We start from the raw sequence: 14422 nt of genomic DNA, 5'->3' as shown, positions 1-14422 counted from the left end.
ATCATGCTGAAACATGAGGTGATGGCGGCGGATGAATGGCACGACAATGGGCCTCAGGATCTCGTCACGGTATCTCTGCATTCAAATTGCCATCGATAAAATACAATTGTGTTCGTTGTCTGTAGATTATGCCTGCCCATACCATAACCCCACCGCCACCATGGGTCACTCTGTTCACAATGTTGACATCAGCTAACCACTCGCCCACACAACGCCATACACGTGGTCTGCGAAGTTACTGGATATTGGCGGGAACTGGAACACGCTGTCGTACACATCAATACAGATCATCGCAAACATGATTAATGAGTGACATGTCTGGTGAGTGTGCAGGCCATGGAAGAACTGGGTCATTTTCATCTTCCAGGAATGGTGTACAGATCCTTGTGACATGGGGCAGTGCATTATCATGCTGAAACATGAGGTGATGGCGGCGGATGAATGGCACGACAATGGGCCTCAGGATCTCGTCACGGTATCTCTGCATTCAAATTGCCATCGATAAAATACAATTGTGTTCGTTGTCTGTAGATTATGCCTGCCCATACCATAACCCCACCGCCACCATGGGTCACTCTGTTCACAATGTTGACATCAGCTAACCACTCGCCCACACAACGCCATACACGTGGTCTGCGGTTGTGAGGCCGGTTGGAAGTACTGCTAAATTCTCTAAAACAACGTTGGAGGCGGCTTATGGTAGAGAAATTAACATTAAATTCTCTGCCAACAGCCCTGGTGTACATTTCTGCAGTCAGCATGCCAATTGCACGCTCCCTCAAAACTTGAGACATCTGTGGCATTGGGTTGTGTGACAAAACTGCACATTTTAGAGTGGCCTATTATTGTCCCCAGGACAAAGTGCACCTGTGTTATGATCATGCTGTTTAATCAGATTCTTGACGCACCACACCTGTCAGGTGGATGGATTATCTTGGCAAAGGAGAACTGCTCACTAACAGGGATGTAAAGAAACGTGTTCAAAAAATACACTTTTTGAGAAAAATACGCTTTGTGTGTGTATGGAACATTTCTTGGATCTTTTATTTCAGCTCATGAGATCAACACTTTACATGTTGCACTTCAATATTTGTTCAGTGCACTTAGAAGTGGATGGAAAGTGAGTGGAGTGCATCTCAGAGCAGGAGTGCTGATCTAGATCTTTTCCCACATGTTACCGTACAGCCTTATTCTTTTTCCCTTGTCAGTCTACACACAATATCCCATAATGACAAAGCGAAAAAAGGTTTTTAGATTTTTCTGCTAATTTATTAAAAACAAAAAACAGAAATACCTTATGTAAATAAGTATTCAGACCCTTTGCCACGAGACTCGAAATTAGGCTCAGGTGCATCCTGTTTCTATTGATCATCCTTGAGATGTTTCTACAACTTGATTGGAGTCCACCTGACGTAAATTCAATTGATTGGACATGATTTGGAAAGGCACACACCTATCTATATAAGATACCACAGTTGATCAGAGCAAAAACCAAGCCATGAGGTGGAAGAAATTGTCTGTAGAGCTCCGAGACAGGATTGTGTCGAGGCACAGATCTAGGGAAGGGTACCAAAACATTTCTGCAGCATTGAAGGTCCCCAAGAACATACTGGCCTCCATCATTCTTAAACGATGGTGGACATTCCTGCAGAAAAAGTTTGGAACCACCATGACTTTTCCTATAGCTGGCCGCCTGGCCAAACTGAGCAATTGGGGGAGAAGGGCCTTGGTCAGGGACATGACCAAGAACCCGATGGTCACTCCGACAGAGCTCCAGTGTTTCTCTGTGGAGATGGGGAAAACTTCTAGAAGGACACCCATCTCTGCAGCACTCCCCAATCAGTCCTTTATGGTAGTGTGGCCAGGTGGAAGCCACTCTTCAGTAAAAGGCACATGACAGCCCGCTTGGATTTTGCCAAAAGGCACCTAAAGACTCTCAGACCATGAGAAACAAATTCTCTGGTCTGACGAAACCAAGATTGAACTCTTTGGCCTGAATGTCAAGCGTCATTTTTGGAGGAAACCTCCCTACGGTGAAGCATGGTGGTGGCAGCATCATGCTGTGGGGATGTTTTTCAGCAGCAGGGACTGGCAGATTAGTCAGGATCAAGGGAAAGATGAACAGGGCAAAGTACAGAGATCCTTGATGAAAACCTGGACCAGAGCGATCAGGACATCAGACTGGGGTGAAGGTTCACCGACCCTAAGCAGACAGCCAAAACAACACAGGAGTGGCTTTGGGACAAGTCTCTTAACGTCCTTGAGTGGCCCAGCCAGAGCTCGGACTTGAACTCGATCGAACATCTCTAGAGATACCTGAAAATAGCTGTGCAGCAACGCTCTCCATCCAGCCTGAAAGAGCTTGAGAGGATCTGTAGAGAAGAATGGGAGAAACTCCCAAATACAGGTATGCCAAGCTTGTAGCGTCATACCCAAGAAGACTTGAGGCTGTAATCGCTGCCAAAGGTGCTTCAACAAAGTACTGAGTAAAGGGTCTGAATACTTATGTAAATGAGATTTCCATTTATTTGTAAATTTTGACATTTACAAAATATTCTAAAAACCTTTTTTTGCTTCACCATTATGGGGTATTTTGTGTAGATTCATGAGTATTTAAAAATAAAGTTGAATCCATTTTAGAATAAGGCTGTAACATAATGTGTGTGTGTATACAGTGCCTTGCAAAAGTATTCATCCCCTTTGCATTTTTCCGATTTTGTTGCATTACAACCTGTAATTTAAATAGATTTTTATTTCGATTTCATGTAATGGACATACACAAAATAATCAAAATTGGTGAAGTGAAATGTAAAAAATAACTTGTTTAAAAAATTCAAAACAATTCCAAACGGAAAAGTGGTGCGTGCGTATGTATTCACCCCCTTTACTATGAAGCCCCTAAATAAGATCTAGTACAACCAATTACCTTCAGTAGTCACATAATTAGCTAAATAAAGTCCACCTGTGTGCAATCTAAGTGTCACATGATCTCAGTATACAGTCACCTGTTCTGAAAGGTCCCAGAGTCTGCAACACCACTAAGCAAGGGGTACCACCAAGCAAGTGGCACCATGAAGACCAAGGAGCTCTCCAAACAGGTCAGGGACAAAGTTGTGGGGAAGTACAGATCAGGGTTGGGTTATTAAAAATATCCAAAACTTTGATCATCCTACGGAGGACCATTAATTCCATCAGAAAAAAATGGAAAGAATATGGCACCACAACAAACCTGCCAAGAGAGGGCCGCACACCAAAACTCAGGGGCCAGGCTTGGAGGGCATTAATTAGAGAGGCAACAAAGAGACCAAACATAACCCTGAAGGAGCTGCAAAGCTCCACAGTGGAGATTGGACTATCTGTCCATAGGACCACTTTAAGCCGTACACTCCACAGAGCTGGGCTTTGTACACTCCACAGAGCTGGGCTTTACGGAAGAGTGGCCAGAAAAAAAGCCATTGCTTAAAGAAAATAAGCAAACACATTGTGGGAGACTCCCCAAACATATGGAAGAAGGTACTCTGGTCAGATGAGGCTAAAATTGAGCTTTTTGGCCATCAAGGAAAATGCTATGTCTGGCGCAAACCCAACACCACTCATCACCCTGAGAATACCATCCATGTTTTTCCATCGGCAGGGACTGGTCAGAATTGGTCAGAATTTAAGGAATGATGGATGGTACTAAATACAGGGAAATTCTTGAGGGAAACCTGTTTCAGTCTTCCAGAGATTTGAGACTGGGACGGAGGTTCACCTTCCAGCAGGACAATGGCCCTAAGCATACTGCTAAAGCAACACTCGAGTGGTTTAAGGGAAAACATTTAAATGTCTTTGAATGGCCTAGTCAAAGCCCAGACTTCAATCCAATTGAGAATCTGTGGTATGACTTAAAGATTGCTTTACACCATCAGAACTCATCCAACTTGAAGGAGCTGGAGCAGTTTAGCCTTGAAGAGTGGGCAAAAATCCCAGTGGCTAGATGTGCCAAGCTTTTAGAGACATACCCCAAGAGACTTGCAGCTGTAATTGGAACATGTAAGCTATTGAGTGGAGTATTTGATGCGTGTTGTTTGTTTTCCAGTTGTGCCAACTCAGTTCAAAGTTTGCAGGTTCACACCAAAAATGTTCTTATTTCTTTCTCATTTTACCCATCCAATTTCAGTGTTGATTTTGATTGAATTTGTTTGATTAAAACAGAGAAGCCAAAATAAGCTTTAGCCTCCCTAATCAAGTGTGTATGGTATTAGTATTCTATTGGTATTGTGTATATTTTACAGAATCAAAGACATTACAAGACAAGGGGGCCACTATGCTTTTAGAATGCGCCTCAAATAAAATCAAAATAAAATAAAATGTTGATTTGAGGCGCAAACTAAAAGCATAGTATAGTGGCCCCCTTGTCTTGCAATGTCTTTGATTCATTAAGAATGTCTGTGTATGGTTGCACATTGTATAGCATTTTAAACATTATCCCCACATGCAAAAATGCCAGCAGACTTAGTGAAACAATGTCTGATAGAATGCCCACCAAACTAGACAACATACATTTTTAAATAGGTCCTCCAGTGATTTTTCTTTACTTATACTGTTGAAAAGTGATATCTGAAGTATAAACAGTACACACACTAAAGGGTAAAAAAATAAATGACATTGAGCAAAATAGTTTTTTTAGTAACAACTGCAAACGTCAAGGAGGGAACATCAAATAAAATATGATTGGTCACGTACACACATTTTGCAGATGTTATCGTGGGTGTAACTAAATGCTTATGTTCCTAGCGCCAACAGTGCAGTAATAGAGGAACAACAATGAACAAACTAGTAAATCAGGTGATAAATTAGCTTAAAAGGTGACTGGAATATGACTTCAAGCATTTATTACTCTCCAAGAAAATTGTTGCATAAACAGTAGAGCATAACTGACATATTTGGAAGGAAGACTACACTTCTTGAGTTGTTTTAGGAAAAAACAAGCATATAGAATAATACAAGCCATCACAAGAACCGTTTCGCAAAGTATGGAGTATTAACAAAGTGAAGGATCAAGGTCCTGAAATGTCAAAACATACAGCAGGCCATGTACAAACCATCGCCAATTTGATCAAATTTAGAAACGTTCAGAGTTGATATTTGAGGCTACTGACATGGCTACCAGAATTTATCAAATCAAATAGGACAAGCCAATGTAACATGGGCCGGTCTATCGCTGAACAAATCGTAAACAAATGTTGGTAGAAAATGAACGGTACTACCGTAGTGGCTCTTTCACAGGCCACGGGTATGTTTCACTAGGAAACCAACAGAACCAAATTAAAGTTTTCGTTGCAAACGTTTTCCGTTTGGAGTAACCTTTTTGGACTAATGATTACACCCCAGGTAACTTCCACTTCAAGCATACCAACTGAAAGCTGGGGCCTAATGTACTTGACAGGAAAGTGAAGGTAAGGATTTTAGCGACAAGGACAGGGATTCAATCCGCTTTTCAAAGCAATGTTCCCGCATTCACGGTAAACAATAATTGGATTGAATGACGGTACTTGATCTTGGCCTATACAGTACTTCTAGCCCTGTCTTCTGAAAGGAATAACACTGATACACTGAGTGCACAAAACATTAGGAACACAAAACATTAGGAACACTTGCTCTTTCCACGAGACTGACCAGGTGAAAGCTATGATCCCTTATTGATGTCACTTGTTAAATCCACTTCAAATCAGTGTAGATGAAGGGGAGGAGACAGGTTAAAGAAGGACTTTTAAGCCTCAAGATAATTGAGACATGGATTGAGTATGTGTGCCATTCAAGGGATGAGGATTTAAGTGCCTTTGAACGGGGTATGGTAGTAGGTGCCAGATGCATCGGTTTGAATGTATCAAGAACTGCAATGTTGCTGGGTTTTTCACACAACCGTTTCCTGTTTGTATCAAGAATGGTCCACCATTCAAAGGACATCCAGACAACTTCACACAACTGTGAGAAGCATTTGAGTCAACATGGGCTATCAACACTTTGTAAAGTCCATGCCCAGATGAATTGAGGCTTGAATTTAAGCTATTCCTAATGTTTCGTACACTCAGTGTATTGGATATAAAAAAGGTGACATTTCCGGGACTGATTTAAACAGGATATCGTGTTTCTATTTATTCATCCATTAAAAAATAACAAAAAAAAGGAAGCAAAAAACTACAAAGGAAGATAATTTTCACAAACCAACCAACAACCGTTCCATGAACATTCAATTATCCAGCAAGCCATTTTGGACACAACTACAGTCAAAAGGATCCAACAAACATGTTTTAGTGTCCCCCTGACTTGCGCCCTGTCCAGGACCTGGAGCGAGAACGGGACCGTGAGAGGGAGCGAGAATGCGAGCGGGACGCATCGTCCTGTGGCTCATAGCCACCGGGTGCTGGGTGGAAGTCGCCACCCCGTGGGCTCAGGGACTTAGAGCGGGAACGAGACTTTCCTCTGGACTCCCTCTGGGCCCTGGTCCTGGATCTGGAGTGAGAAGGGGAGCGGGATTGGCTGTGAGGGGAATGCCCAGGGGGGGGTCGTCGGTGGTCACGTGGGTGGGGTCGGTGCCTGTATGAAGAACAAACTATCGTATTATTACACTGAACAAAAATATAAAACTAAGATTTTACTGAGTTACAGTTCATATAAGGAAATCAGACAATTGAAATGAATTCATTAGGCCCTAATCTATGGACTTCACATGACTGGGAATACAGATATTATTCTGTTGGTCACTAGGGTTGCAAAAGGTCAAACTTTCCGGTAAATTTATGTACATTTTCCATGGGAAGTTAAGCCAGGGAATTTTGCTTAAATTCATTAAAAAAAGTTCTACACCCGTTCATACAAGATGATCCAGAGCACCCCAAACATGCTCAACAGGTGACATATGCAGGCCATGTAAGAACTGGGACATTCAGTAATTGTATACAGATCCTTGCGGCATGGGGTTGTGCATTACGAGGTGATGGCAGCGGATGAACGGTACGACAATGGGCCTCAGGATCTAGTCACAGTATCTATGTAAAATGAAAATGACATTGATAAAATGCAATTGTATTCATTGTCCTTAGCATATGCCTGCCCATACCATAACCTCACTCCATTCACAACATTGACATCAGCAAACCGCACGCCCACACAACGCCATACACACTGTCTGCCATCTGCCCGGTACAGTTGAAACTGGGGTTCATCAGTGAACAGCACACTTCACCAGCCAGTGAAGCTATTGAAGTTGAGAATTTGCCCACCGAAGTTTGTTACGACGCCGAACTACAGTTAGGCCAAGACCCTTGTGAGGACGATGCGCAAGCAGATGAGCTTCCCTGAGACGGTTTCTGACAGTTTGTAAAGAAATTCTTGAGTTGTGCAAACCCAGTTTCATCAGCTCTGGGTGGCTGGTCTCAGACGATCCCGCAGGTGAAGAAGCCGGATGTGAAGGACCTGGGCTGGCGTGGTGTGCGGTTGTGAGGCCGGTTGGAACTACTACCAATTCTCTAAAACGGCATTGAGGCGGCTTATGGTAGAGAAATTAACATTTAATTATCTGGCAACAGCTCTGGTGGAAATTCCTGCAGTCAGCATGCCAATTGCACGCTCCCTCAAAACTTGAGACATCTATTGCATTGTGCTGTGTGACAAAACTGCACATTTTAGTGGCCTTTTGTCCCCAGCATAAGGTGCACCTATGTAATGATCATGCTGTTTAATCAGTTTCTTGCCACACCTGTCAAGTGGATGGATTATCTTGGCAATTGACAAATTCTCACTAACAAGGATGTAAACAAATTTGTGCATATGGAAAACTTCTGGGATCTTTTATTTCAGCTCATGAAACACGGGACCAACACTTTACATGTTGCGTTTAGATTTTTGTCCAGTGTATAATCCCTTCCACTGGTGGAGGACAGTAAAAGTAACAGAAGATTACAACCATTAATGATTAGTAAGTTTATAGAAAGTGCCCAGAATGTGTTTCATTGTCAGGGGTTCAGCTGTTAAAGGGATACTTAAGGATTTTGGCAATGAAGCCCTTTATCTACTTCCCCAGAGTCAGATAAACGTGTGGATACCATTTGTATGTCTCTGCATGCAGTTTGAAGGAAGTTGCTAACTAGCATTAGTGTAATTGACGAAGTCTACGGGAACAGCTAGCATGCTAACTGTTCCTGTAGACTTCCAGTCGTTGAGCTAACACTCGTTACCATTGGCTAGCGAAACTACCTCTTACTTCCTTCATACTGGACGCAAAGATACACTGCTCAAAAAAAAAGGGAACACTAAAATAACACATCCTAGATCTGAATAAATGAAATATTCTTATTAAATACTTTTTTCATTACATAGTTGAATGTGCTGACAACAAAATCACACAAAAATGATCAATGGAAATCAAATTTATCAACCCATGGAGGTCTGGATTTGGAGTCGCACTCAAAATTAAAGTGGAAAACCACACTACAGGCTGATCCTTTGATGTAATGTCCTTAAAAAAAGTCCTTAAAACTAGTCAAAATGAGGCTCAGTAGTGTGTGTGGCCTCCACGTGCCTGTATGACCTCCCTACAACGCCTGGGCATGCTCCTGATGAGGTGGCGGATGGTCTCCTGAGGGATCTCCTCCCAGACCTGGACTAAAGCATCCGCCAACTCCTGGACAGTCTGTGGTGCAACGTGGCGTTGGTGGATGGAGCGAGACATGATGTCCCAGATGTGCTCAATTGGATTCAGGTCTGGGGAACGGGCGGGCCAGTCCATAGCATCAATGCCTTCCTCTTGCAGGAACTGCTGACACACTCCAGCCACATGAGGTCTAGCATTGTCTTGCATTAGGAGGAACCCAGGGCCAATCGCACCAGCATATGGTCTCACAAGGGGTCTGAGGATCTCATCTCGGTACCTAATGGCAGTCAGGCTACCTCTGGCGAGCACATGGAGGGCTGTGCGGCCCCCCAAAGAAATGCCACTCCACACCATGACTGACCCGTTGCCAACCGGTCATGCTGGAGGATGTTGCAGGCAGCAGAACGTTCTCCACGGCGTCTCCAGACTTTGTCACACGTGCTCAGTGTGAACCTGCTTTCATGTGTGAAGAGCACAGGGAGCCAGTGGCGAATTTGCCAATCTTGGTGTTCTCTTGCAAATGCCAAACGTCCTGTACGGTGTTGGGCTGTAAGCACAACCCCCACTTGTGGACGTCGGGCCCTCATTACCACCCTCATGGAGTCTGTTTCTGACCGTTTGTGCAGACACATGCACATTTGTGGCCTGCTGGAGGTCATTTTGCAGGGTTTTGGCAGTGCTCCTCCTTGCACAAAGGCAGAGGTAGCGGTCCTGCTGCTGGGTTGTTGCCCTCCTACGGCCTCCTCCACGTCTCCTGATGTACTGGCCTGTCTCCTGGTAGCGCCTCCATGCTCTGGACACTACGCTGACAGACACAGCAAACCTTCTTGCCACAGCTCGCATTGATGTCCCATCCTGGATGAGCTGCACTACCTGAGCCACTTGTGTGGGTTGTAGACTCTGTCTCATGCTACCACTAGAGTGAAAGCACCGCCAGCATTCAAAAGTGACCAAAACATCAGCCAGGAAGCATAGGAACTGAGAAGTGGTCTGTGGTCACCACCTGCAGAACCACTCCTTTATTGGGGGTGTCTTGCTAATTGCCTATAATTTCCACCTGTTGTCTATTCCATTTGCACAACAGCATGTGCAATTCATTGTCAATCAGTGTTGCTTCCTAAGTGGACAGTTTGATTTCACAGAAGTGTGATTGACTTGGAGTTACATTGTGTTGTTTAAGTGTTCCCTTTATTTTTTTGAGCAGTGTATTAAAATTGTATCTTTGTGTTCATCTGACTCTGGGGAAGTAGATAAATGGCTTCATTGCCATAATCCCAGAGTATCAAGGACCTACCGGTTGTTTTCCGGACTCCTGCTTCTTCCGCTACCGCCGTACATCCTTCCACGGGAGCTGGGTAACAAAACGTCAATCAGAATGTAATCAATAGACTGACATTTTGTATAAGCTTTGCAATCTTATTTGAAGCATGCTAGCTGGAGAACACTGGAAAGGCCCTTACTCTCTGGGACTCTCAGAGCGTCTGGGCCGGCGATCGTAGGATGGGCTACGTGACCTGCGTCTTTGGTAGCTACGGCTGCGAGAGCGCCTACGACGACTGTCCCGATCATAATCTCGATCATCATGCCGCGAAGAGCTGCGCGAAGATCCCCCCTCCTTTCCTTTCATCTGATTGGGTGCTGTGATGAAAAAAGGGGGTTTGGGAGAAGAGAGAAACCCACCAAGCAAACATATAGTACACAGTGGTTTAGCTTTCCTTGAAAAGGTATTGCAGTTGTACCACGTGAGATGGAAAACATCTATTTGAATTTACAGCTGAAAGTAACATCAGTAAATCGCGAACAAGAAATTCTGCTTGGTACTGTACAGTGTTACTTCATGAAACACAGGACATTTGTGAATCTGCCTTACTCTTTCGGTCTCCCTGCGCAAACTGGATTTCAATCTGTCGGCCACACACCCACTTCCTGTCCAGGTTGTGAAGAGCATCTTCAGCGTCGCGCACATCTTCAAACTTGCTGAGCTGTTAAGGTTCTTACATGTGGTCTTATGTGGCTACATTCTTTTCAGCAATACTGTTGTAATACAATGCATCTTCTGCCACTGTCGAAATGGAAGCCATATTGGCTGACAGCATAAAGCAAAGCTTAGGTTCTGGAACACATTTGTTATGACAAAGTTGTGTTCTTCTCAAGATTGAAGATGAGGCAAACATGTTTCAATAATGTCTCTTATTTGATGGCTTGCACTGAGGAATCAATACTGCTTCAGTTTCAAATGATATTATCGAATGCAAAATATTTTGATAAGAGTAACAATTTCTTAGTTCAATTAAGAATCAAATTTTCACATTGGCTATTTATTGATTGATTTTCATGTAATATTTGTTGATAGATTTTTTTTGTGAGGATACAAAAGAATTCAGGTTTGTTACCTTAAACATGCTTGACTTTGACTTTCATCTTGATCTTTAAGCTCTTTAATCGCCTCCCAGAAGAACTTGGGTTTCCTGCTTGTCTTTGCCCTTTAATCTCTTCCCTTTTCCTCTTTCTTTTGATGACATATCCAAGCCTGGACTCCGTCCCCTCTTTTTCCTCTTTGTCTCTTCAAGCTTTAAATTCTCTTTCAACCTTTCCCTCTCTCTGTTTCTTGCATCCTGGCGGTCTTTTGCTGCTTGTCTTTAGATCTACTCTACACCGGACATTCTTACTCTTTCTCCAGGCTCCACAACAACTGGATGCCTTTACATTTTCTGGGGCAACAGAGAAATGTAAGTTAGATATTAAAAAGTACTTCATTGTGTACATACAGAATGCAAAGTCACAGCAATCAATCACACAACCAAGCCTTACTGCTTAAGACATTATCTGAGAGAAAACATGTTATCTTACAACATTCAAAATTAAGCCAATTATAAGAGAAAAGACAGATTTCATAATTCTCACTTTAGAAGCGAAAGGATATTGAATATATGCAAATCCTCTTGGTCGGCGTGAATAGAAGTCAAGTGGAATGTAGACGTCTACTACTGGCCCATAACGACCAAACTCACGGCGCAAATCCTCAGGCCTGAATACCGTAGAGGATAGAAATGTCACTTCAATGACCAGGAGGAAAAGTATCACCACCAAAGGAGCCACAGACAGATCGGTGTTGGGCAATACGATGCCACTTCTTTGCATGAAAACTGACACAATTTAAAAACTTTGTCTATGCATAACTCACACACTCTGAAATGTACCTTAATCCATCCATGAATGAATAACGATAATAGAACAATCACCCGTGTTTAGGCCTATGTAGTGTTCTCTTTGCAAACAAAATACCTTACAGATAGGCCAACTTACACCCCCCCCCTATAACTTACTAGTCATTTTTTTTGCCATTTAACGTTATATTATAATTATGTTAAACTATGTAGTAGGGTAACTGTTTTTAAACGTAAGTGTGGAACGGGAGCTATAGCTAACGTTAGCTAGCTTGTTAGGACGAATGAAACAAGTTTGTCCAAATGTTTATGGTTAGTAATTTTTTCTTGGTTTATGACTTGAGTTTAGCCAGTGGGTCTACCTTGCACAACTGTAGGGCCAAGCCACAATCGTCTTTGATCAGGCAGAATCGCGTGGCTAGCAGACTAGCATTGGCCTAATGACGTTAGTTAACGTTATCTTGGGGTATAGAATTCTGACCTTATCTGACCGCAAGGAACTGGGGCCGGGGAAATATGTTCAAATATGGACTCACCTGGATTCATCGGAAATGTTTCTGATGAAAAGAGATGTATTTGGAGGTCTCAAATATCTGGCCATGCTAAAATATATATATATAAAAGCAAGAATGCAGCTTTACATCAAATATTTTCGCTCTCTGTTTTGGGTTTAACAGAAAAGTATTTCTAGTTGTGGAGCTATGTGGAAAACCGAATGCGCAGGCGCATACTTTACTTCGCGGATTCGTGAAAGCACGAAAATAAATTTAGCGCCATCTACTGTTATGGTGCGTTATCACACCCAGCAGAGGAAGCGTGACGTATAAGAACGGAACTCTCAGGCCAATCCGACTATTACATGGGCTACCTATCATTATGACGTAAACTCCATGTAGTTTGGACATAGCCTTTGAAAATTATCATCACATCTAGAATCATTAACTGGTTGCATTTGACCATTGTTACTTTTTTCTCCATTAGTGCATTATTTTATCATTTAGTCATCAAAGTCTGGCATTCTCTGGATTGATGGTGCTTTGAAGACAACTGGGAACACGGGGGAAAAAAAACAACCTTGAATCGTGACGTCAGTGAGCTTCAGGTCGGAGCTCTAGAAAGACGCCCAAGTTCCCGAATTGGATGACTGTTCAAACCGAGTTGGAGTTCCCAGTTGTTTTGAACGCGGCAGAAGTCATGCTGGAATGACAGCATGCCCAATGTATTCAACCTTTTCTGGCGCATGGTGTTGTGTGTGAATGCTTATCCTTTTAAGCATGGCTCTTAAACCCAGACTTGGACCACACACCCTCTCCACCTTATAACAGGCAGGGGAAGAAAAATAGTGATTGCTTTGCAACGCTTGCAGTTTTTTATTAAACCTTTATTTAACCAGGTAGGCTAGTTGAGAAAAAGTTCAGTTACAACTGCGACCTGGCGAATATAAAGCAAAGCAGTGCGACACAAACAACCACACAGAGTTACACATGGAATAAACAAACATACAGTCAATAACACAATTGGGAAAAAAAGTCTATATACAGTGTGTGCAAATGAGGTAAGATAATGGAGGTAAGGCAATAAATAGGCCATAGTGGTGAAATAATTACAATATAGCAATTAAACACTCGAGTGATAGATGTGCAGAAGATGAATGTGCAAGTAGAGATACTGGGGTGCAAAGGAGCGAAAAAAAAATTACACTATGGGGATGAGGTAGTTAGATGGGCTATTTACAGATGGGCTATCTACAGGTGAAGTGATCTGTGAGCTGCTCTGACAGCTGGTGCTTAAAGTTAGTGAGGAAGATATGGGTCTCCAGCTTAAGTGATTTTTGCAATTCATTCCAGTCATTGGCAGCAGAGAACTGCAAGGAAAGGCGGCCAAAGGGAGGAAATGGCTTTGGGGGTGACCAGTGAAATATACCTGCTGGAGAGCGTGCTACGGGTGGGTGCTGCTATGGTGACCAGTGAGCTGAGATAAGGTGGGGCTTTACCCAGCAGAGACTTGTAGATGACCTGGAGCCAGTGGGTTTGGCGACGAATATGAAGCGAGGGCCAGCCAACGAGAGCATACAGGTCGCAGTGGTGGGTAGAATATGGGGCTTTGGTGACCAAAGCCCAATCAGTTGGCCATTGATTCCTTCCAAACCAATCACTGTTGATTTCCAACGTGTTGTGCAATGTTTAAGTCCAATGGCCGATGAGCACCGATATGTTTTATCTATAATTTATTTTCATATGACAAGGATTTGCCAGTAGATTGTCAATGTGATTCATGATGATAACTGCTTGTCTAGGTAGATAGCTAAGATTTTGAAAGTATGATGTTGACATGATCTGTCCAAAAAAAGCTACGGTAGATATAACGTGATTTGATGTTATCTTATCTGTGGGGGATGGTCACTTCTAATGTAAATGTTTGGCAGCATGCAAGGGGGCTTGAACTTTCTAGCTCGCCCTGTAGATCTTGCAGCGACATAGTGTCCCCATGAGTGACAGAACACTGAGTCAATCACGGGGCAATAAGAGAAGATTACCTCCACCACAGAAAGCACTGAGCTAGGCTGAAACTCCTGAATTTTGGAGCTGCCTTGTATGTGACTTTATTAACTCAACATTTT

At 43.0% G+C, this 14422-nt stretch overlaps 1 protein-coding gene across 4 annotated transcripts; it reads right to left on the bottom strand.

Annotated features, from left to right (window-relative positions):
* Positions 1-4543: 4543 nt before the first annotated feature.
* Positions 4544-12524, bottom strand: LOC110488073 (uncharacterized). 4 transcript variants are annotated; one of them, XM_090227763.1, is made up of 6 exons: positions 12339-12524; positions 11560-11663; positions 10506-10610; positions 10096-10273; positions 9930-9986; positions 4544-6579 (listed from the first exon to the last, which is right to left on the bottom strand). In XM_090227763.1, exons 1-6 carry the CDS (start codon positions 12401-12403, stop codon positions 6294-6296), a joined length of 795 nt encoding a protein of 264 aa, XP_090083889.1. In that variant the 5' UTR covers positions 12404-12524; the 3' UTR covers positions 4544-6293. The 4 variants fall into 4 exon arrangements, with proteins under 4 accessions (XP_090083889.1, XP_021415732.3, XP_021415733.3 ...); XM_021560057.3 differs by lacking the exons at positions 11560-11663; positions 12339-12524 and adding an exon at positions 11008-11346 and having other exon boundaries at positions 10506-10608; XM_021560058.3 differs by lacking the exons at positions 11560-11663; positions 12339-12524 and adding an exon at positions 11029-11235 and having other exon boundaries at positions 10506-10617.
* Between the last annotated feature and the right edge of the window lie 1898 nt (positions 12525-14422).

The sequence above is a fragment of the Oncorhynchus mykiss genome, chromosome 30 (genome assembly GCF_057628025.1).
Source record: "Oncorhynchus mykiss isolate SJ-2025 chromosome 30, ASM5762802v1, whole genome shotgun sequence".
NCBI lineage: Eukaryota > Metazoa > Chordata > Actinopteri > Salmoniformes > Salmonidae > Oncorhynchus > Oncorhynchus mykiss.
Note: the sequence above shows the minus strand (reverse complement) of the source record. Positions and strands in the feature narration are given on the sequence as shown.

What these genes read in the sequence shown, in the direction of transcription:
- LOC110488073 (XM_090227763.1), bottom strand. Translation starts at nt 12,403, where the DNA reads ATGGCCAGATATTTGAGACCTCCAAATACATCTCTTTTCATCAGAAAC. An exon ending in AAGAGGATTTGCATATATTC is followed by an intron (nt 10,611 to 11,559) that starts AATATCCTTTCG and finishes AACAGCTCAGCA; the next exon opens with AGTTTGAAGATGTGCGCGAC. An exon ending in AGGAGTCCGGAAAACAACCG is followed by an intron (nt 6,580 to 9,929) that starts GTAGGTCCTTGA and finishes TTCTTCATACAG; the next exon opens with GCACCGACCCCACCCACGTG.